General features: G+C 31.9%; 2 protein-coding genes across 2 annotated transcripts in view; both read right to left on the reverse strand.

The window, feature by feature from the left end:
• Nucleotides 1–5,475, reverse strand: part of LOC142337623 (ubiquitin-conjugating enzyme E2-17 kDa-like) — a 461,614-nt gene extending 456,139 nt beyond the window's left edge. Inside the window, exon 1 of the mRNA XM_075386990.1 lies at nt 5,461–5,475. The gene's annotated coding sequence lies outside the window, so the exon portion shown is untranslated. The remainder of the gene's footprint in view (nt 1–5,460) is intronic.
• LOC142338054 (disintegrin and metalloproteinase domain-containing protein adm-2-like) overlaps nt 1,860–25,640 on the reverse strand; it is a 37,986-nt gene continuing 14,205 nt past the window's right edge. Inside the window, exons 4-5 of the mRNA XM_075387686.1 lie at nt 18,870–19,124; nt 1,860–2,088 (exon numbers count right to left, since the gene is read on the reverse strand). Of these exons, the coding sequence (XP_075243801.1) occupies nt 1,860–2,088; nt 18,870–19,124 (484 nt within the window). The remainder of the gene's footprint in view (nt 2,089–18,869; nt 19,125–25,640) is intronic.

A 25,640-nucleotide genomic window follows, 5' to 3' on the forward strand; every position in this document is an offset into this window, starting at 1 on the left:
CTGACAGCTATAAATTTGTTCTCACAACAATAAGTTCAACTTTTGAGTAAGAATCATTTCATTGACTTCAAAAGTTCGACAGATTCTTAGCTTGCGTCAATTAAATGGTGTTTCAGTAAACAGTTATTGAGGAGTGTACTGAGATTAAAACTTGCCACTTAGCTGCAAAATCAATTAACCGTGTCGCAAAAAGATGAAAGTTTAAGGGGTAATCGGGGGAAGCTTTTGGCAAATTCCCTGAAAACTCTAATATAATTTTAGGGGGTAATGGGGTTGAATCGATGCAAGACTGGGGGTGGGCTTTAAAATGGTGCAAGAGTAGGGTTAATTTTTTGTGGTAAAATGCAAGAGTACGGGAATAAGATCCCTAATCTTAAATTGTTTTAGCCCCCTTACTCGAAGACTGACAGTTTTGAACTCGCAACATTTTTATATCCTCAACCGGTACTCCTTAGCTTCTAAACCATCAATGTTTGCCCAATTTTTGACGGCCAATCTATGAGAATCTACTCCCCATTACCCCGATTACCCCCCCTAAACTTACATTGTTTTACGCCCCTAAATGTACCCCCTAATCTTACATCTTTTGGGGGTATTTTTGGGGAGTACAATGATGCAAGAGTAGGGGAGCAATTATCCCCCTTAAAAGCCCTAATCTTACATTGTTTTAGCCCGCCACAAACAAAGAGTTACAGTCTTGAACTCGCAACCTCTTACCCTAAACCAGTTCTCCTTAGCCTCTGAACCATCAATGCTCGCCCAATTATCGGCGCCCCATCCATATGAATCTACTCTCCATTACCCCCATTACCCCCCTTATCTTACATCGTTTTAACCCCGTAGACATTTACCCCATTACTCTTATATCAGTTTGGGGGGTAATCAGGGGGGGGGGCTTTCGACGGGCCCTAATCAGGTTCCGGGCTGCGGACCACAGACACTTTTATGCATACCCAGACATAACATGCTCCCCATTGTTATTTTTTTCCATACTAATTCTTCGTTCGTCTTTTTGGCGATTTCTAAATAGTTGTTTTTTTTCACTCTATGAATTGATGGCAATGAGAACTCAAAAATTGCGGTTGTTTCAAAGGCAAACATATGCATTCAAACTTTTGGTGGTTGTAATTATGAAAATTATCTTGCTGTTGCTAGATATCAAGAAAAATTTTTAGAGCATGAGCTCAACAATTTATTACGGAGGAAAGAAGAAACAATAAACGAACAATAACAAGCAAGGATTGATTACACATAGACTGATGACAGAAGCAGGGGTGGTCATGACCTGGGTAGGGAAAACTTTTCTCAATCACCAGATATTAAGTGTCCATGTTTTGGTTAATAGATTATAATAACTGGAAAAATGGTGAAATTGATGTATCCTTCATATCCCATATTCGAGATCAGTGGAGTGAAATTTGGGTTTTAAACTAACTAGACATGACTTAATTTTACAGCTGACGCTTGATGGAATTGTTTCACGAAAGGATTGCCAGAAAATCATTATAAGCATTTGCTTGTAATATTTTTTGCAAAATTTTGAATTCATTAACCGCTACAAGTTTGCGAAAAAGTGGAAGAGCGGGAAAAGTTGGCAGAGTAGATGTCTGTCGGTTTGGGTCTTTAAGTCGTCGGTACACTTGTACTATGAAACTGAAAGCGGAAGCGTAATATTTCGGGACTATTGCAAAATTGTTACACGATCATGCTGTCGGTGATAGACCAGTGACTTATCGCACTTCCAGACGCATTTGTTGGGCAATAATAACTCCGGTCTCCACGGGTTAGTTGCCCATCCCCCCCCCCCCCCCCAAGAAGACCTGTTTTTGTTCGGTTAACTTAACTGGTAAGATTTATTTTTACAATCCACCAATCATGGCAAAAGCCCAAACCAAAATTACTGATCTTTCACCAAACTTGAGGAAAGAGTTAGAGCTCTTCTTCAAATCGGGTTTAGTTCGGTCTTGTTCACTCAATGACATCAGGGCTCCTTGTCGAAGGGTGGCGTTGCAGTTTGATCCATAGAACCCTTTGTCACAATCACATTTTCCAATGAGTGGGTGGCAATCTCCCCGTCCGTAGCAATTACTATCGTAAAGAGTATAAGGTAAAATATCACATTTGCAACCTGCTTTACAGGCGTCAGCTGGTACCGAAATTTTGAATCAATGTAAACTTAATCTCTTTTGGTGTCAGGACATTTTACCCGATGTCGTTTTACCCAATGCCAACTTTAATTTACCCTATTGTTAAAATTACAAGAACGACAAGCCGAATGTATAATTCAATGGCCCGTTGGTCTTGATATGAAACTATCACAACCGAACATTGAATCGTAATTGAACGAAAAGATCACAGAGCATTGGATAAGTTGGCATTGGGTAAAATGGAATTGGGTAAATTGTCATGTAGCCTACTTTGAAGCTTCACTGCAGTGATCTCTGGAATAATGTGATTTAGCGCCAAAAAACAACATAGATCTTGCTTTCAAACATTTTTCGGAGAAATTCTTTATTTGTCTCTGGGGCAATTATAGGATAACACTTTCATCTAACTTCAAGTAAATCAGTAGTGGATAAAACAAGGCTTCCAGCCACCAGCAAAAATTTGACCCTTTCTCCAAGCGCTAATCACGCATGTCGAATCTAGCCAAATTTTACTGATTTCTGAAAGCCTTGTTTTATCCACTACTATATATTAGCTCAAAATTTGATAAAAATTAAAATTAAAATCAAAAATAAAACAAAAAATCAAAAAATCAAAGCAAAATTTAAATTTCACTCTTTAAGAGTGATTCACTCTTATTCGGAGTGATCCCCAGTAGAAAAGATCGCTCGTTTTCGCTCTTAAAGAGTGAATCCCTCTTTTTTGATATTTTTTTATACTTTTTATTTAAAATTATCTATACTTTTCAATAAATTTATATTTTCTTTTATTTTTTCTATATTTATTCCATTATTAATAAGAAATGATGCAAAATTATAGTATTTACATGAACAACTATCAGTGAAACTGCTTGGCATGCCACGAACAAAGTTCGTTCGCAGATCCTCTGTTTGGTTAATAACTAAAGGACTTACAGCTCTAGGACTTTGCCAACTAGGATTAATTGTTTTATCCGCGAAGCGGTTACACCGATCGGTTATATCAGGGAACCTGCTTTGCAGATTTCTACTAAATCCTCTAGGCAGTTCTATATCTGGATGTTGTTTCTTTACATGAGCCCGTATCCCATCATATCTCACAACAGAAGTACAATATGGACAATTAACTTTAGCTGAAGTACAACTTCTACATGTATACTTACCCTCATCAAAATTATTTAGTGGTTTTATATAATTACACTTATTACAACATCTATTTAATACTTCTGAGCTGGGGTTAGCGTTAGGGATAAGGTTAAGGTTAGGGTTAGGGTTGGGGTTTGGATCTGAGTTAGAGTTATAGTCATAGATAGAATCAGAACCAGAACTAGAGCTAGAATTGGGGTTAGAACTAGAACTAGAACTAGGGTTAGAACTAGAGTTAGAATTAAGGTTAGAACTAGAATTAGAATTAGAATTAGAATTAGAATTAGAACTAGGGTTAGAACTAGAACTAGGGTTAGAACTAGAATTAGAATTAGAATTAGAACTAGAACTAGATTCATTTTTTAAAGAACAACCCCATGGGGAAAAATTATTAGCACAAATACCACTTAATATTATATTACCACACATACATTTGTCAGTTTTATTTTTATGAAATGATTCATAATGATATTTTAAAACAGCAATGTTTCCTCATTTATAGTTACACTCTAAACATTGTAAAAGCATTTATAATAGGTGAAATTATAAAATTAGCTAGGCTCTAGAATAAAATTTAGCCATGATTTCAATTAAATCTTTGGTATTATCTTTAGATGTGACACACTCTGCTAAATATTTATTTCCTAAAGTATTGAGTGTATTAGTTTTACATCTCTTATCTAAGATCAAATCAAGGTCTAATTCTTTTTTATCTTTAACAAAATTTATAATCTTTTCTCTAAACTCTTCATTATTTATATATAGTTTGTTTAAAAACCTTCCTCCCTTTCTATTCAAAATTCCCATCTCTTCATTGACGAAGTCATAGTTACACTGATCAGTATACGAACTTTGTTCGTGGTTTACCAAACTGCTTCCCTGATAGGTCTTCGACCATGTTTCACTATCAGTATAACTACTTCGTGTTTCACCTTCCATCTCTTCTCCATATCCAACACTAACTAATGTATTTACTCTACTCAACATTGTACTTGCTCCCATTGCTACAGTTCCAGCATTTCTTGATATTGAATCAGGATAAAAACAATTAAATATAAATAAACCTTCGCCTATAATTCCACCAATATTTGATAAAATTTTCATACCCTTTCCCATAATCATTTCTTTAGTTAGAACATCATTCGGAATTTAAATATTATTTAAAGTAAGAAGTTTATTAAAAAAAACTAATAATTATCATGATTAATAACATTTCTATCTGTTGCATTAATCATTAGTGGTTTCATATATGCTATAAGTTTATTTATATCTTCTCTCTCTAAATCATCTTTTAAACTAAGAGCTTTTAAATCAAGGAAACCAACTCTTGAATCATATATCAATGTTCTATTACTACTAATAATAGTAAAAGTATTTTCCTTTTTATTATATTTAATTATACCATAACGAAGTTCATCTGACATTTCATCTGTATAATTATAATAGTTACTTTTTAATTCACTAATTATTTTATTGAAGTCATGTTCGCATTTATATATCTCATTAAAGTTTTTAAATAGGTCAGATCCATTATAAGTTGTTAAATAAATAGTATCACAACTCATTCTTGCTGTATTAATTATTTGAGCTGGTTTATGACACATTACAATCATTTGAATATTATAATGTCTACCTTCAGTAAAATAATAACCTTTATCTTTATTTAACCTATCACCCATATCATCAAGTACTATTACACAATTTTGAAATTTATGCATATTATTTTTTGTGATCATATTTATATCACATTTATTAAACCCAGTATAAAACTTATTAGACTCAGGATCTATCCAGTCTCTGTCATCTTTAGCCACTACAACTATAATTTTAGCTTGATCTTGAACTTGATCTCGATCTTGATCTTGATCTTGATCTTGATTTTGGTCTAAGTATAACTTTAAGTATTGTCTAATAAAATATGTTTTACCTGTTCCAGTTCCACCATAAACAATAGTATGTAGTGGTGACTTTTCATATTCAAATCTAACTAGACTCCTATTCATAAATCCAAAAAGCTTTCTTCTAGTTTTGTATATTTACTTGGTCTTCAATCATAGATTATATAACAAATTCCGATTATAATAATAAAAATAAAAACTGCACTACCTGTTTCCATTTTTATATAATAAATATAGATTTAATTTAGATTTAGATTTAGACTTAGACTTGGATTTAATAAGTTTATTATATAAAAATGCTCATCTTAACTTTTGAGGAATTCAATAATAAATTTAATATTTATAATAATGCTATGAGTGATATCAGAATAAAAGATATAGGTAAAGATATAAGTCTAACACCAATTGAAATTGTAATGAGAGATCAAACTCCAGATAGTATCAGGGATCCTAACTTCAACATTCTTGTAAATCTACATCCAACTGAAGGTACACATTGGGTTTTAGTTATAAGAGGACAAGGTGGTCCAACATATTACTTTGATAGTTTTGGTGCAGAAACTCCACTTTTATTTTTAGAAGAATATGTTGATCTAGGCTCTAATGAGAAAATACAACAATATGATGAATCTTATCGTGGGGCTTATTGTTTATACATGATCTATCTTTTTGATAGAGGATTTAGAATTAAAAGTGCTTTGAATATTCTAGTTAATCAATGTAAATATCCAGGAATATATAGTGAGTGTTTTTGTTTGAATTGTAGTAGAGGTGATGTTAACGATAATGTTAATGTTAATGATAATGATAATGATCTACGAAGTAACTTTGCTAATAATGTTAATGATAATGATAATGTTAATGTTAGTGATAATGATAATGATCTACGGAGTAGCTTTGCTAATAATGATAGTGATATTGTCATTGATAAAGATCTACGAAGTAGCTTTGCTAATAATGATAATGTTAATGATAATGATAATGATAATGATAATGATAATGATAATGTTAATGATAATGATCTACGAAGTAGCTTTGCTAATAATGATAATGACAATGATAATGATAATGATAGTGATAATGACAATTTTATATATCAAGGAACCTGCTTCGCAGATCTATTTGATGAAAAATATCAAAGGAGTAAATCTAATAGGAATAGCAATAGTAATAGCATTAGTAATAGTCCTACTAATAATATCCGTGAAGCGGTTCAACAGAGTTGTTTTGTTAAATTCACCGATATCTGTAAAAATAAATGATGATCTATATTCATTGTTAAATGATGATGATTTAATTACTGAAGCCGCATTCCCAGATAACTTTAGATGTATAATATCTGGTCCTAGTGAATGTGGTAAGACATTCTTATTAAAAAAATTAATTCTAGCTAGTATATACTTTGATAAGCTATACATCATTGGACCTACTGGTGATCAGTACCATGGCATAGAAAGAATAAACCCAAAAGCAGATGTTGAATTTGTTAAAGATAGAAAAGATTTACCATCTCCCGATAAACTACCCAAAGACTTAAAGAAACTAATGATATTCGATGATGTTAGAGCCAAAGAACCAGTTATTAATGAATACTTTTGTAGAGGTAGACATAATAACTGTAATATGATATATCTTAATCAAAATCTGTTCTCTCTAGATAGGCAGAGTGTTAGAGAGAACTGTAATCTATTTATTTTATTTGAACAGAGAGGTAAAATCCTAGCATCGATATATCAAGATTTCTTTAATAATGTTGAACTTAGTTATAATGATTTTGCTAATATATGTAATAAGGTATGGAAAGAGCCTTATAATTATATTGTCATTGATATAACTAAAAGTAAAAATATTAATGGTAAACTAAGAATTAATTGGGATCGGAGAGTTTTGTAGTTTAGTTTAAGTATCAGGGAACCTGCTTCACAGATAAGTGTAAGTCTAAGTACAAGTCTAAGTATCGGGAACCTGCTTCACAGATAAGTATAAGTATAAGTATCGGGAACCTGCTTCACAGATAAGTCTAAGTGTAAGTATCGGGGGAACCTGCTTCGCAGATAAGTATAAGTCTAAATCAAATGTAAAGTAAAACTCAATACATCGCCATTAAAGTCTATAGGTCTTCCATGCCCATCTTTAATATGAAATTCTATATATTCTATTGTATGTTTAGTTACATTTTGATACAAGATATTAGTTGGTATAATATTTATCAAGTAACCTGGTGGTTCAGTTAGATTAAAAGTATATAGTGTGTCTGTATTTTCACCATTATCTTTAGCTCCAGATATCACATTACAATGAATGTTAATAGTACAAAAACCCATAATATCAATAATTTTCTGAGATTTATATCTACCTTTTTTATAAATTTTTTTTCTAAGTCCTAGTAATGAGGCTAGTGGGTTTTCTATATCAAAGCTGAGTGCTCCTTGTTTTATTTCCATTAAACATTTCATCGTATTGTTATCAGGTTCTATTATAACATTACCATCAGTTTCTTCTTTTATTAATTCTGCTATATCAGTTAACTCATATGCTCCCGGTGTAATAGTTGAATATAGCAACGGGATTCCTTTATAATTATAATTAACTATAGATGTAACGTTCGGGATTAAGGTAGAGATAGGGTTAAGGTTAGGGTCAGAGCTAAGAGCCCGAGGTAAAGCTTCATCATCTTCTATAACAGTACTAGCATATAAGAATTGATTATTTCTCCTATTCACATTAAACACTGAATTATAAATAGATAATCTAATTAAACCTAATTTCGTTGTATTAAGTATAGGTTCACAAAAGTTAAACTTTTCTGTTGGTTTTACCATTCTAAAGTTAAGTGTATACTCTTCTTTAGTTTTAGTTAAAGCTTCGTGTATATTTTGTAGTTCATATAGAATCAAGTTGTCTGTCATTTTTTATCTAATAAAAATGGATTTTAATTTGGATGCAACTTATGGTTACAAAAATGATATACATAAAAGTAAGATTATAAAATATAAACCAAATAACCTGGCAACAATGAATACGGTTAATACTAACATTAATATCATACTCAATAGAGAAGAGAATCACTTAAATTTGCGTGATTCATATCTAGAGATAGAGTTTGTTGTATCAGATGTTGCTGGTGGTGTTTTGCTAATGATGCTAATATTAGATTAGTTAATTATGGTATGGTGGCATTGTTTAATTCAATTAAGCTTGAAACTAGTGGTGGTAGGACTATTGAATATATAGATCATTGTCATCCTAATCTATTGATGTATAAGTTATTAACTAGTACTGGTGATGAACATGAGAGTGGTTTCGTTAGAAATCAGGGCAATAGAGATAGTCATCTTAAAAGTGACCATATTGCTGCACAACGAGGACATATGTATATGATGGTTAAGATGAGTGACCTACTTGGTTTCGTAAATGATTTAGAAAAGATTATATATGGTTTAGGATTTAAACTATTATTAAAAAGAAATAATAATGATAGAGCTCTATATAGAGTTAATGCTAATCCTGGTGCAGTTGCCAATGATGGTAATATAGAAATTAGAGATATATCATGGTGTGTACCTAGTATTGATCCTAGTAATGATAATAGAATTATTGTACAAACGGGTTTAAGTAAAAAGAATAATGTAGATTTTAGTTATTATGAAAGAAAGACATTTTATAGGAATGTGCCCAATGCTACTAACTTCTTGTTTGATCTTGGTATGGAAGGTGGTTTGGAAAGACCGCTATATATAATAGTTGGTTTTGAAAATAATAATGTTAATGAACAAAATCATGATGCAAGTACATTTGATGTAATGAATGTTACTGAATGTTATTGTAAGATTGGTAGTGAGTTTTATCCTGAGGATAGAATGAATATTAATTACGGAACCAATAATTATCATGAGGCTTTTAAAGAGATTGTTAGCTTTAATAAAGATTATAATGGGCTACCACATAATATAAAACCATATATTACTCATAGAACATTCAAAAGTAATTATAGAATATATGTATTCGATACTAGATATCAAAGAGATCATATAGGTCTACAACCAATACAACTTAATTTTAAATTTAGTGCTGCAGTTGCAGATGTTATATGTCATGCATTAGTATTAACTAGGAAGGTTATTAGTGTGAATAGTGATGGTAATAAGATGGTTGATATTATATCATAGTTATAATTTAAGTCAAAGATATAACTCTAGCGATAATTATAATTTTAGATATAACTCTAGCCGTAATTTATAATTATAGTATAATATAGTTATTGTTATAATTATAAACTTTTACTTATACATAACCATATACTTATACTTATACTTATAGCTAGTCAGCTCTAATTGTTACTCTTGTTAATACCCAACTATTTCTTATTAGTATTAACAAAACCTTTAGCATAAATAATATCTAATTTCTTTTTATTCTCTAGAGCTAAGCCTCCAGCTTCAAGCTTAATCTTAGGCTTAGGTCTAACCTTGGGCTTAGGCTTGGGTTTAGGCTTAATAATAACAAATGGATTATACTTTTTAACTTCCATTATTTTTTATATATAGAAATGAGTCTTTTAAATAAGTTCAAAACTAATTTATATTGTGTTGGAGGTAGACATTATAGTGGTACTGTTAATCTAAGAGGAGTTATCACTTCAAAAGGTACTAAAATGTTAAAAGGTAATTGTGTTTTATGTAGAAGGAATAAATCAATGTCAGTATCTGATGCAGCAATAGAAGCAGAAGGACTTAAAGATTTCTTTAAAAGTGTTGGTAAAGCTACGGTTGATTTTGAAAAGAAAGTTGCTAATAATCCAGTAAGAGCTTTAGAAATAGCAAGTAAAATAGGAAGTGCAGCTGCATCTAGAAACCCTAAAGCAGCTCTAGCGGCTACATCTGATTTAATTAAATTTGCAACTACTGGTGAAGGTATAAAGGTAGTACAAAAAAAAGGTAGAGGGTTATACTTAGGTACAAAGAAAAGATAATTATTTGATTATGATTATGATTATGATTATGATTATGATTATATCCATTATTATATCCATGATTATATTATAATTATGATTATGATTATAGCTATGATTATGATTTATATTTATCGATCGGTGTAACCGCTTCGCGGATAAATATTAATACTAATATTATTATTACTAAAAACATTGTTATTACTAAGCACTAATACCTTTAATCTAAAAAAATACTCAGCTTATTTTTCTTGTTCTTCTTATAATCCTCATATAATTTAACAAATTCATTATACTCATCATTATCTATTTTATTATCATTCATTGACTTAGTATATAGTTTATTAAACTTATCACTAAACTGTTTACTTAAAATATACATTTGTGAATACTTTATAATATTATTTCTAATTTTAGTATTAATTGTTTTTGATAATGAACCACAAACAGTTGGTGTAGCAAAAGCTGTTGGTATAGAATAAGCTAATCCTATACCTGTTAATGAAACTGATGTTGTTGTTGCAGTTGTTGCTATTGATGATAATACTATTTCTGTTATCTCAGCTATGTTAATATAATTCTCATATCTACTTAACTTCTTATTATAGTTATTAGTTTCAGTTTCATAATAATTTCTAATATCTTTTATAATGTTGATATTGTTGTTAAGTTTATTATTAGCTTGAATCTTTTCGTTTATCAATCTTTCTGATACTGATGACAAATCTGGATATAGTAATCTCTCACTCGGCGCTGTTGGATTGGTCATTGCTTTGCTTATTTTCATTAGTAAAAATTCTTTCTATTTCTTTCATTATATCTTCTTGATTAAAACTATAATGCATCTCAAGTCTGTCTTTCTCTTTATTATCAAGTAACTTACTTTGTAAAAGTATAGCAAATATATATTGTACTATAACACCTCTAAGAGATTTATTGTATTCTTTCATTTCTCTCAGACCGTTAGTAAACATTTCATCTAAGTGTATGTTAGTTATATTCTGATTAAACTTATTATTTTCAAATTCTTGCTTTAATTGATTATATTTAGAGATAGTATCTGCAGCAACTTTATTACAAAACTGAACACTATTTCTGACTTCATTTGTTGATTCAATAAACTCATTAATTAGTTCTTCATTAACTTGTGTTTCATTTAGTTGTAATGTTTTAGTTGTAACTTTATCAAAGTCACCTTTTCTTAGTTCAGTTATGTTTTTACTTAAAATGTCTATTTTATAAGAAGAGGATAATAAGTTATTTTCACAATACTCTTTATTAACAACATCTTTTTCATCTCTAGGAGGATGAACATTTCTAATTTTATAGGTATCCTTCATATCAATATCATCATTATCTTCTAGGAATAACCCACGAGCCTTACTTAGTGTTAAGTTGTTTGTTGATGTTGATGTTGATTTATGTTTAGCTTGATTGAATCTATTTCTTGTCATTATTTGTCTGAAATATAATTAATGATTCTAAAACTTTATTATTAGATTCAAAATCAAACTCAGATTTTAATAATTCCTGTTCGTAATATTTACCTTCTATTATCTCACCATTAATATCTCCTATTTTATAAGTTGGTGGTTGTGTTTTTAGAACTTCATTAACTTTAAACAATTCTCTATTCCAATTAGAAGTGTAACCTTTAGAGAAGATATTACGTTTATCTACATTTCTAACATAATCACCAACGTTAAGTTTAGGTTTAATATTCTTAAAACTAAAAGTGTATTTAACTTTATCAGGATTATTAGAAGCGTCAACTGGTGTCATATTAATTGTCGAGTGAATGTTATTGTTATATGTTACAACAGCATCATTTAATATATTTACCCAATTACCATCGCCATTGATGAACATTGGTTTTATTTATTATGTGTAATAATGTTCTATTGAATCTCTCTATAAACACAGCCTTTAAATCACTATAAGTAGAATATAGCTCTACCCCGGAAGCGGCTTTGCCGGTTCCATATTCTTTAAGTAAAGATTTAAATGTTTCATTTTTAAACTCACTACCTCTATCTACCCATAATTTTTCTGGTTTTCGTCCTTCTGATAGGATTGTTTTAAAACCATTATTTATAGATAAACCAGATTTATTCTTTAAAGGAATAGCCCATGCATATTTTGTGAATATATCTATAACTGTTAATATAAACTTATAATTATTATTGTATTTACTTAGAGATGACTTATCAATTAAATCAGCTGACCATGTTTCATCTTTATATAGTGGTATTATTCTTTGTCTTTTAAACTTTGTTATTTGAGGACTGAATACTTCTTTAGCTAATAAAATTTGTTGTTGTTTTCCATCATTATTCATTTACCATAGTTAAAAACAAAATTATCTAATTGTTCTTGATTAATAATATTCATAGTTAATAGTTGCTTAGATATATCTAGCATTTCATCATATAATCCATCATGACCAGCTTTTGTTTCTAGTATTAATAATTCTAGTCTTTCTACTAAATTATTTGGGTTGCCATTTAATCCCCTGCCAAATATATCATCTCTTACCTCCATTATACGTTTTATTGTGCTATATCTAGCGCTTTTCTTATCCCCTTTTCATAAATCATATCTAATATCCTTTAAAAACCTTTTAATTTTGTTTTCATCTTCCTCAACCTTATCATCATATGTTACATTTGATTTAGTAAGAAAATCAGTTAATCCTTCTGAAAACTCATATACATTATCCCTAACTAAAAATGCACCCTGCTCTAGCGTTATATGAACACCATTCATTTTATATCTCCTACTAGGTAAATCTACGAGTTCTAATTTTAATTGAGGATTAGTTTGAGCCCCCATGTCATGAAGAAGTTTGGCTGTTTTTGTATCAACATAAACTGGTGCTATATCTTGAGTTTGCTTTATGGTCCCCTTTAATGTTTTACCAATCTGTGAAGCGGTTTCACCCATCTTGGAAGCAGTTTTATTAAACTGGGAACCAGCTTGCTCGATCTGCGAAGCAGTTTCACCAATCATCTTAGTTTGTTTATCTAACTCTTGATTTTGCCAATCTATTGCTCTTAATGTTTGTTCAACTAATGCTAGATTCCGTTCAGTGTTTTCATTTATCTGCGAAGCAGTTTCACTGATAGTTTTAGTTACAGGATCGAATAACTCTTCTATTTCACCATAACATTCTTGTTGTTTTAATTTATCTTCTAATCTATTTCTTCTGTTTTGTTTTTCTAGATTGTTTAATGCTATAAGTTTATCTAGTTTAGTCATTTTATATGTATTGAAAAATTATAATAAGAGTAAAAAAATGGATAATGAAAACAGCTTCTCTCTTAATCTAAAAAGATGTTTAGCTTGTAAAAGACGTTGTAATACTATAGATGAGTTTATTGATCATATTAAGGAACCAAAACATGATGATTTAACAATTTCAACTTATTCTAAATATGTGGATGGGGCTGGGAAGATAATAAAATTTCGAGAATATAATAAAAATATAATAGCTGGAGCTACACTACATAAGAATACAATCATGGGAGACATTATGGAAAAATATATGGCTCAGATAATGATTTATAATATACTAACTACCAACCATATGGATGTAATGAATGAATTAGGTCTAAAATTATTTGTTATAAAAATTAGCAAAGCTCATTATATAATATAATAGCAACTTCAATTAACTTTCTATCATCATTAATGGTTAGTTCTAGAATATTATTAACCAGTAGGTCTTTGTCTCTATCTAATGATCTGCGAAGCAGTTTGGTAAACCGCGAGCTTTGCTCGTTCACTGATGCTTGGTGGATCATTTTTATTAAATCTCTTTTGAATAGATATAGATTCTCATCATGAGGATAGCTTTTAATATTATTTACATAAAATCTTTTATCATCAAATGTGTTTAGACTAATCTTACTTGTTTTTGTTGTTGTCATGTTATCACCAACTTTTTGTATTCTACATTCATCTAATGTTCTCTGTGTAATATTCATTAATGCATCATAATAATCTATGTGCCTAGCATTATTATGCTTCTTTATTCCTTTTTCTTTAGTGTTTTTAGGATAATTTTTCAAGCTATATGTTTTGGGGGACAATACTATAGATTCCTCAATAATCCTACTTCCCAGCTCGTGCTTAAATTGCCGGGTACTTTATTATTAGTTTTTATAGGTATGTCTAGATTACTTAAGTCCATATGCTCATCACTAACTTTACCTGCACTATAACTTAATACAAAACTGTCTGTATCCATATAGTGAAGTGTTAGATCTTTGAGGGATGGTTGTAGAATATTTTAGAATACATCATACATGTGTAATTTACCTAATTCTAAGATAGTAACACCTACATATACTGGAGAATCATATTCTATTTTTTTCCTTATATATTCTATTTGGCTATAATCTCTATATCTAGTTATATTCTTAAATGTTGGTTTACTTACAATTTTCATTATCTTTTCTTCATCATGCAAGAACTTGCTTTGAAAGAAGTGTAGAGGATTCATGCACATTCTTCCATATAATGAGTTATTCATTAGTTTCCTTACATCCTTTTCTGCTTCAGTTTTAGCTGTTGCTCTTTTATTTGTATTGTTTTGTATACAATCGCTACATATATAATCTTGTTTAAATTTAATTACTCGATGTATTTTTGTTACTTTTACTCCCATCTTAACATCTTTATAACTTTAACATCCTATAATGAGCCATATATTCTGTTTTGTTGTTTTGGTCTAAGATTAATTTCTCTGATCTGTGAAGCAGTTTCCCTGATCTTGCTTTACTTTTCTCTCTTTGTCGGTATCCCAATTCATTATCATTTATCTTTCTCTTATTAGGCATTAGTGCTAACTGTTCTGTTCTCTCTTTACATTCATTAGTATAATCAATATCACAAACTATATAGTAATCATGATCACTATCATCTGGAGTATTCAATATTACATCTAGAGTAGTAGTAGTAATAAACTCAAAATCCTTATGAGGTAACTTTTGCATCATTGCATAACCATATACGTTTTTTGCGTCTATGTACCATATATTTCTATTAATAACTTTATCATTAGTATCTGCGAAGCAGGTTCTCTGATTAGTATTAGTATTAGTACTATTATTAGTATTAGTTTTAGTATTAGTATTAGTAATAGTATTAGTATTATCATTAATATTAGCATTAGTATTAGTATTCTTAATATTTATATATCTATAACCCATTATTCCACATATACCACCTCTCTTTGCTCCAACAAAATCATCTAGCATTTGTTTATCTTGCAATGTATCTAATGTTACACCGCTTGACATTAACCAGCAATCAAAACTATAACCCGGGAGACTAACGTAATGTAGTGGATTGAGCTTGAATTCTTTCATACTTAGTTTAACATATGCATTCATGCAATAGTATAATAATTCCACATCATTTTGTAAATACTCTATAGTTAGATCTTTACCAGTTTTATGACTGTTGTCTTTATTAAAGATATCGAAATCTTCTTGTGTTGGTAATTTATTATGTAGAGAGGATTTGAAGTCTTCTATTTTTAGATAACCTATAAGATTATTATAGGTAGTTTTGCTACTATACAACTTTGTCGTGGTTCCCAAGGAGTCTAAACCAAAGTATGCATATGGATATAATGTTTTAGTTTTACATCCGTAAATCTTTGCCATTTGATCTAGAGTCATAGCTAAGAAGTTATAACTGTCTAAGAATTTGAGACAACCAATGCTAAACATCTTAGATTTACCAGCAGCTAGTGGTATGTTATCTACTTTTCTTTTATCATTATTCTGTTTAAAGAGTTCACTGTATAGTAGGTTGAAGTCATAGCCAGAGCCATTATGAAAGATTACTGGAATGAAGTTTTGTTGTTTGTTTCTTAGATTACATATTTCACATGCTAGTCCTCTATATTTACCAGTTTCATGACAATGATCTCTTACTTTATTAATACATGTTTTACTGCAGATATGACAAGTGTTATTAGTTTCATGATATAATTTATCTTCTTCTGTGAATATCATCTTTTCATTATGTTTGAAATTATTCTCAGTTTCTAATTCTAACAGATCTCTAGCAAATTTTTGATGCAGCCTAGACCGAAGTAGTGTTTGAAGTTACCTTGCCAGGTGTAACCCAAAGCTATTGGAATATGTTCAGCTATCACATATTTTAAATCATTAGATGAGACATCGGTGAAACCGCTTCGCGGATCAACAATGCAACATTCTATTTCGGCAGTTATAATATTTTTTATATTCTGACGTTTGTGTTCATTTACAAAAGTAATATGTTTTTTCTTAGGACAAACAATCTCTGGTTTGAATGAGGTGCTGCATTCGTGTTTATCATATTTAATTTGTGAGTTAAACCAATAGGTACACCTATCACAATAATAATATTTAATGTTGTTTTTATTTGGTTGTTCTAACAAGGTTTCTATATTTTTTATTAGGGCACAGTGTTCTATTTGACCATTACTCCAAACTAGTTTTCTTACATCTTTTCTATCTTTGTTAAAATCATCCACTTGTTTAAACATTTTTATTTTACCATTACCACAAGGTGTGTATACCCAAATATTAATATTATACAATTTCTGTATTCTTATTATATAAGCAAAATCATCTTCATGTTGATGTCTTGGTTCAATTAGTTTATCTACATATTTACTTTCTCGAGTTGCATGGTATGGGGCGGGATGTAGCCAAGCAGTTATAGTTAGTTGTAAGCAATTGTATTTATAACTACGTATATTTAATATCGATTTGGAGTTTTTGAGATCTGGAGGTAAATCTATATAACTACCAATAGATGCTTTAGTTGGTTCAATGTTTAACTGAATACTTCTTATTCCAAGAAACTCAAAAATCATAACCATAACCTTCATATATTTCTTTTTTGAAATCTAGCCACCTATTGAAGTCACCATATTCATATATTGCATTATTATTAATATAATCAGTATTGAAAAATATTTTAGTAGTTTTAACTTCTTCTTTGCTTCTCTTCTTATAATCACATTGCCGTGATCTTATATTTAAAACTCTTAACTTTACGAAACTGGTAACAGTTTTTAATTTCTTCTAAAGAGTAATTAGTTGCTTCATCTATATCTTCAATGTAATTCCCACCATTATCAGTAATATAAAATTCTCTCATGTTTTGACTTGAGTTTATATCGAAGTCTTCTGTGTTTTCTAGATACATGCGATTGTGACTATATGAATAAGTAGTTAGAGCTACTTTACTTCTAAATTCTTCATGACATTCTTTACATATAAACCTAATCTTAGAGTAGATATTGTTTTCAGTTTCAGTTTCTGATTTAGTTTCTGTTTTAGTTTTAGCCCTAGTTTTAATAATATAATCATCTTCATCCGGATTATACACCCTCTCCAAGATTTCTTCTTCTTCAGACTCAAACATTTTCTCCAAAAGTTCCTTATGTTTGAGATCGTAAGATTGGTGTCTGTATAAACCCTTCTTTGATTCAAAGGATAGATTACAGACATCGCAGAAGTTTATGACACTAGTATTAGTTGATTGAGACATGATGTATTTATTTAGGGAATTAATCAAAAAATAATTTTTCGAAAAATGGAAATGAAATGCAATAAATGCATAAATAAACATTGGAAAGAATGTTGTAATAATTGTAAAGAATTAGAATATTCTTGTATGTATGTAAAAATATGGTTAAGGTTAAAGATTATATAGAACATTTAGGATATGATTATTCTGATCCTGATCAATATCTAACGTGTAGTATGTGTAATGTTTATAAACATATATCATTATATAGATTTAGAAATGGGAAATGTAGACTATGTATTTATCTTCATAGATATAGATATGGTCACACTAGAAATCAATTCAGAGAGCATGTTTATAAGTATAGTATTCAAGAAGACATAGAAAAACACTAATCACTGTGTTTCCACCGAAGTGTTTTTGACTGTATACCCATCACATTGTGTCCCATATACAGTCTCACAGCAGGGATCATACTTTTTAAGAACTGTGAATTTGGTTTTTTTATCTCACTTAGTTTCATAGTATTTCATCAAAGTCGGGGGACGTTCACTGGAGTCAGTGAGGAAGGAACCCCAAACCTTCCGTTTGCTAATGCAACTTAACTAGACTCGATAATTTAAGCACTACACCAAGTGAGACAGAAACTTTTTGTTTGAATTTTATTAAATATTGATTAGGCGATATATGAAAATTTTTATTATTTTAATATTTCTTTCCATTTTTGTTCAAGTTTTCTTTTTTGTTCAAGTTTTTTCGCAAGTTTGTTTACGTGCTTGTTACACGGTCTCACTAGTTTTATACTAGTATCTGGGATACGTTCACTGGAGTCAGTGAGGATAGAACCCGAACTATCGGTGAAACCGCTTCGCGGATCCGTCTGATAATGGTTAATTACCAGCTTAACTCTGTACTAGTGGCTTGCACTAAGTGAGACAAGAAATGATAGATTTAAAATATAAAAGAAGTGAATATAGAGCTAATATATAGTAGTGGATAAAACAAGGGATTCAACAAACAGTAAAATTTGGCCCGATTCGACATGCGCGATTAGCGTTAGGAGAAAGGGACAAATTTTACTGGTGGTTGAATCCCTTGTTTTATCCACTACTTAAATCTTCGAAATATTTTTTGAAATAGCTCTTTGATGCAAAAAACGTTTTCAAGACTAAGAAGAGCAAATTTTAAACTAACTCAGGACATGACGTGAGTCCTTGTATTTTTGATATGTGAAGACACTGTTTCTTGTGACAGAAACTCTCTCTATCACACCAAGTACCATCTAGCACATAAGACAGATCATCTCCAGTGTCGCTCGATGACTTCAAACTAGATGCAAAAACATTGCATATCACAGGGGGGACTGTAAAGTTGAACCAGTAAAGGCTGCCGGATACTTTTGGATTTCCCCGGGCAGTATTATCAGTGACACATTGTAGTTTCCCACACCTATGGACATATAAAACCTTCAATAATTTTGCAAATGAAATATAAGTACGGTTCTTCGAAAGATCTGTAATAGATAACTAGGACATTATTTGGTAAGATCATTGATTAATATCATGGTTATTAGGGTGACCATATTCTGTAGCGTTTCGTAATGTTTTAGGAATTTGATTATATTTGCGCATATTGCGTTAGTTAAATCGATATTCAATTTAATCTCATATCCCTATAAGTTATATTATATATATAATTGTCTATCAAAAAACATGTAATATCATTAATTTCAGCTTTATTTCCCGGTTCACCAAATCAAAGACCCTACAACCACCCTTGCAATCTCCCACCTCGTGATAATTGTAATGTATAGTTTTATCTGTTTTGACTGATGAAATACCCAGGATCTCACAAAAAAATGAAAAGTTGGCCCGGGTTGACCACCATAAAAGAAACTTACCAATAATAAAACGCCATATATGGATTTCATGGAAATTTACTAAACATCCTACAATCATAAAAATTTAGATTCATATTCAGCATCAAATTTTTGAAGCAGTTTCATATAGGCTTGAATACTGCGTTACGGGACAACTTGCATGCAGTTCTAGATAATCTGAGTTTCATGCTCCCGTGAACAATCCATGAAACACTAATGATTCGTTCTAGATAAACTAAGGCGTCTGGAAAATATAATTACTTTTCTATTTGTAGTTTAAGACGTTCAGATCTGTTTTTCAAATGATTTTCTATATCACAAAACATCTTGAGATTTTTTTGACATCTCCATTTATACAAACTGTGACATCATAAAAGGTCCACATATATATTTTATGACGTTCTATGGTAAGTACGGTACCATAAAAGTGGGCTAAAAATTCATCAAGTGATGCCTTGGAACGGTATTTCGACACTGCAAGTCGCCTTCTGGACTGTTGATTAGCCAAACTAAAAATTTTCTGTTATCTTTGCATAGCTAGTATTTTATATAAAATACATAAAAGGCGTCTTATGATCGATAAATTACAATAACGTTGCCAGTGCGACGTTCCCTGGTAGAAATGCCCAGGTTGAGGTGCCATACGGAAGTGACCTCTGATCAGACCGTGCCAGACGAAAGTAACCTCTGATCAGACCATCCCAGACAAAAGTATCCTCTGACCAGACTTAAGTGCGCTCGAAACACCGTGTGCGCTCGAAGTGCGCTCGAAAATGTCTCTGATCAGACCTTTCTAGACGGAAATTACCTCTGATCAGACCAAAATCACACCAATGTGCAGACGATTGTGCGACCATGGCCCAGACCAAACCCAGACCTTCGTCCAGACGATTGTGCGCTCAATATCACTTCTGATCAGACTATTGGGCGATCAAAACTCACTCCTGATCAGACTATTGTGTGCTCGAAATGGTCTGATCAGTGAATGGTTTTCACTATGAACGAATTTCTTTAATTTTGTTATAATATTTTTGTTTCATAAGAATTGATATTTGCATCATTAAATTCAACGAAAGAAAAGACAATTCTAAAACTATTGCTAAAGAAAAAACCCAACTGCTGATAAAAAATTTATTTAGCATACGATTAGTGCAAATTGTGAAATCAATGGATGAATTTAGACAGCTTTCCATAAAACGTTGTGTTCTACAGTTAATCAAAATTTGATTTTAAGGGGACCAGCACTTTTTATCAGCTGAACTACTTTGGTTCTAATCAAAGCCATCAGGCTCTGATCAGATGTGTCTCTGATCAGAATGCTGCTTTTTGTTGCCAGAACCAACTTCTCTCGGTTAAAAAAATCAAAAGAAAAAAATTCCACTGGAAATGGTCTCTGATGAGACCCAATTACGTTCAAACTCTTCTCTGATTAGACTAATTTTCGCTTGAATCCGCCATTGATCAGACTTTTCCCATCCTGAAGTGACCTCTGCTCTTACCACCCCGCACCGAAGTGACATCTGATGGTACCATCCCAGACAAAATAGACCTCTGATCATACCATCCGCACACTGAAATGACCTCCGATAATAAGGTTGTGCGATCAAACCAAACCCCGAAAAGAAAATTCCCTAAAAGAAGCTTGTTTTTCCTGGTAATCTCCAAATAATTTCCCAGAAATCCTGTTATTTGTGTAGTAAAACTGTCAGTAGTTAAGTTTCTCGAGTTTCATGGCGGTTAATTTTCCCACCGAGAAAACAATGGAAGGAATCGTGAACTTGCCGGGCAATTATCATGATAATTTCTTGGCAACTTCCCGATTACTTCCCTCAATATATTGAATCAACGCCAAGTTCTTAGTTAAACAAGAAACTTTTTGAACTTGTTGAAGAAATGAACTTGTTGAAGACTGATCTCGAATCGCATTTAGCTCTCACTTGAATCAATGAAAATTGGATCTTCTTTCTTTTGCGATCGTTTTGTAGTTGATCTAGCCATATCTTTGGCTGTCCTCCGACAGCTTTTGCGGCGTTTGGATAACGCTCAGTAGGGTTCCATTCGTGAGCTTTTTTAGCAGTCTTTCTCTCAAAATTCTTTGTACGTGTCCAAACCATTTCATGCGTGTAATCATGCTCATTTCCCCAATGGTTGGCATCTTTGTTTTGCTGAGCACAGACTGGTTATCTTTCGTCATGTACGACACACAATATATGCAACTTAAGCATATACTGTAAAAATTCTCAAATTTTTGTTCCAAAAATTTGGTCATTGTCCATGCCTGAGCTGTACAACACTGATGACAAAATGAACGCTCTGTATAACTTGCACTTCAACCTTGTTACTATTTGCTTGTTTTTCCAGATAACCGAAAAATCACTGAAGCGTTGTTTACCTTCAGCCCATTTACAGCTAAATTCTTTTGAATCCAGCTCTTCCAAACTGACGTACGATCTCACGTTCGGTTCCAGAAGCATTCTTCACACTGTTAGAAAATTTTTTAGTCATTCTGAATTTTAGTTTACCGCAGTATCTCGCTTCATGAACTTTCCGATCGTTAACAGAATTGAATTTTTGTTTGCATCTATTACAACTTAAGCGCTTTTCAAGGATTTCGGACTTTGAGCTGATGGGATTCACTAATTTAAGATTCTTTATTTCTGCGGCTTTACTGCAAAATCTCGACTCTCTTTTCCAAGCCCTGTAGAAAAACAACAATTGCATTTCCAGCATGCTTTTGATTCATTGGTAGCTTTTGATGAGAACTACTACTACTACTACTACTACTACTACTACTACTACTACTACTACTACTACTACTACTACTACTACTACTACTACTACTACTACTACTACTACTACTACTACTACTACTACTACTACTACTACTACTACTACTACTACTACTACTACTACTACTACTACTACTACTACTACTACTGCTACTACTACTACTACTACTACTACTACTACTACTACTACTACTACTACTACTACTACTACTTCTACTACTACTACTACTGCTACTACTACTACTACTACTACTACTTCTACTACTACTACTACTACTACTACCACTACTACTACTACTACTACTACTACTACTACTACTACTACTACTACTACTACTACTCCTACTACTACTAATAAAACTATTACGACAAATATTATTATTCTACTTATTTTTAGTTTCTTTATAATTTTGAATATTAAAATTGTATCATAAGTTTGTAGTTTTACTATTATACTTATAAGTATTATTTTGTTATAATTAATATTGTTATTATTATTACTCTTACTGTTACTATTATCATTATTGTTATATTTTTCTTTATTATTATTATTATTATTATTATTATTATTATTATTATTATTATTATTTTTATATTCTTAATATTTCTCTTTTTATTATTATTTTTATTACTATTATTATTATTATTTTAATCTTATTATTATTATTATTATTATTATTCTTATTATTATTATTATTATTATTTTTATTATTATTATAATATTATTATTATTATTATTATTATTATTATTATTATAATTATTATTATTATTATTATTATTATTATTATTATTATTTTTATTATTATTGTTATTGTTATAGAGAAGTTCCACACGGAACACAAGCCAAAGCTAACCAGAAGGAGCAAGCGAAACCTAAACCAAAGCCAAGAGGCATGGGGCAACAAAACGAATATTGCGAGAGCTACAACTTTCGCCCAAAAGCCCAAAGAGGCAGAACTTAAGCAGAGCCAACGTCAAGCTTCCCAATTGGAAAAACGTTAAGTACTTTATTCTAGCTCATCTGAAAATGGGTCATTCCTGAAGTCCACTCCGGACAACTTAAAGTCCTCTTCAACTGTCCGTACATTCAACATCCGAGAAACTCCCACGGGATGGACTTTCAAGGTTACAACATCCTCAAATCCGAACGACTTTATAAAATCCCCTTTCATTCCATCGAAGCAAAGCAAAGCGCAATCAGCGCCGCGAGCCGACAAAATGGTCGATCGAATCTGGAATCAGTCGTCAGCTAGCAAAGAGCCAACTAATGATAAACCAATGGAACTGGTATATATCGATAGTTCCAACTCCACATATAAGAACGCTACTGAAGTCGTCACATTGGAGTCGAACCACTCATCGCAAATGAGACGGAGGAGCACGAGGTAGGGGCAGCGAGCTCCATTTCAGATATCAACCCTAGGGACGTCTATAACCCATCAGAATTTTGAGTCCAAAATTCTTTCAAGCGTGGGGGTCTGTTATGGAGGAATTATACAAGGAACACAACTTAGCAATTTATTTCATGAAATTCAATCCCTAGGGATTGCGACCAAGCATCACAAACTATTATTTCAAACTCTCTTAAAACTATATCCAGATATAAATATCATTCGTTGCAATTGTTCATTTATATGTCAATTTACCCGGAACGGTTTCTGTTTCTATAGTTAGCAGGTTTTGTCTGGTGACTGAATTAAGTTCAAACTTTCGCAAGTCGCTTTAGAGAAGAGCACATGGCAACAAAAATAGAGAAGTTAACGTTCAGTTGATTTGAATCGAGCGAAATTGAGTATTTATCCGCCAGTGTTTTTCCCCAGGCATCATCATAACATGGAGCAGTCGCTAAGGTCTCCGGTCGGCGTGCACTTGTACTGGGAATCATGCGCCTACCCCGCTCAAGAATGGACGTCATGGCTGTCAACGTTCAAACTAGCAGTCATGGCGAAAAAAGTCTACACGTAGACCAACTTCTACGCCTGAAACTCACTGCCTCGGAGCTTGTCTATCCAACAGTTTCGTCATACTAAGAAGTCATAGAAGGTGCGAGCGATGAAGAGAATCGCATAAGAGAAACACGGAACGAAAGACCCCGCGTAGATTGAGAAAATGACTCAAACACATCAGAAATCTAGGCCCCCTCATTGACCGGTATAGTAAAGTCTTGTATATCTGTCCCCTGGAATAGAAGCAAGCCGAATATACCATCAACTTAACCCCCCCACACACTGATTGATGGATTTTCCACAAACGAGCTCAACTACAAGTTAGGATTAACGTTTACACGCCCAATAAATACGACGTTTGACCGCTTCCAGTTAAATACAGTACAACAAAATTCAAATGAGATTGCAGATTGCGTGAACTCGGATCTAAAGCAGCCCTAAGGAACGTCGAGGAGGACTTAATAAAGGACTTTTTCATTGCAAAAGAAATACCTCAATCCAGATGGAGCTACTGTCCGAGGTCTGCACGCCAGCTCAAGTTCTAAATTTTGCATTGCCTCGTGAGAAGGGACAAGAAAACCAAAGGGATAAATTACGATCTAACCCTATCAACTGGAACCAGGTCAAAGCAACACCCCAACAACGAAGTCAAACAAGACCCGTTCGTGAAAAAAAAGGCAGTTAAATAACCAAGCAACCAAGGACGATGAATCGGAATCAATAGATCAAGAATGTACACTGTATCTAAAAGAACTAACAGAAGATTGGGCTAACATAAATTGAGTCCACCCAACAAAGTTCAGAACAATAAGAAACATTCTGTTGAAAAAAAACATCATCGTTGAGATTTGGGTACAAACAACCTGCAACAATTCGCAAAAAAATCGACTAGTTGGCGGACACAGGCTCCACCGCAGCTTCATTAATCCAACAAGAGCTAACCAACTAAGAGCGCACAACCCAAACATCAAAGTCCGAAATTTCAACGAAAACAAACGATACAAGTGTTTCAACAACAAAGAATTAAAAATCAAGTGTGTGATCCACATGGATATTTCATCTGGAAGCTGGTATGCAAAAAGATGCCAAATATTGATAGTGAAGCAAAATACCTACGAACCTAATGCGTAGAGACATCTTGCCAAGACTGGGAATCAGCCTTCAACAAACAAAACAACAAGGTACACAAATTCACAATTTTTCAGGCATCGAAACCGGAAAAGACATAATAAAGTGGATATTTAAAAAGTATCCCCACTTGTGTACACGGTTAGGCAGGTCTAAATACCATATAGCTAAGTCCCTATTCAGAGAAAACAACAACCCCAATCAACAAAAAGGAATAAGAGT

This window comes from Convolutriloba macropyga, chromosome 4, assembly GCF_964194025.1.
Source record: "Convolutriloba macropyga chromosome 4, txConMacr16.3, whole genome shotgun sequence".
Taxonomy (NCBI): Eukaryota; Metazoa; Xenacoelomorpha; order Acoela; family Convolutidae; genus Convolutriloba; species Convolutriloba macropyga.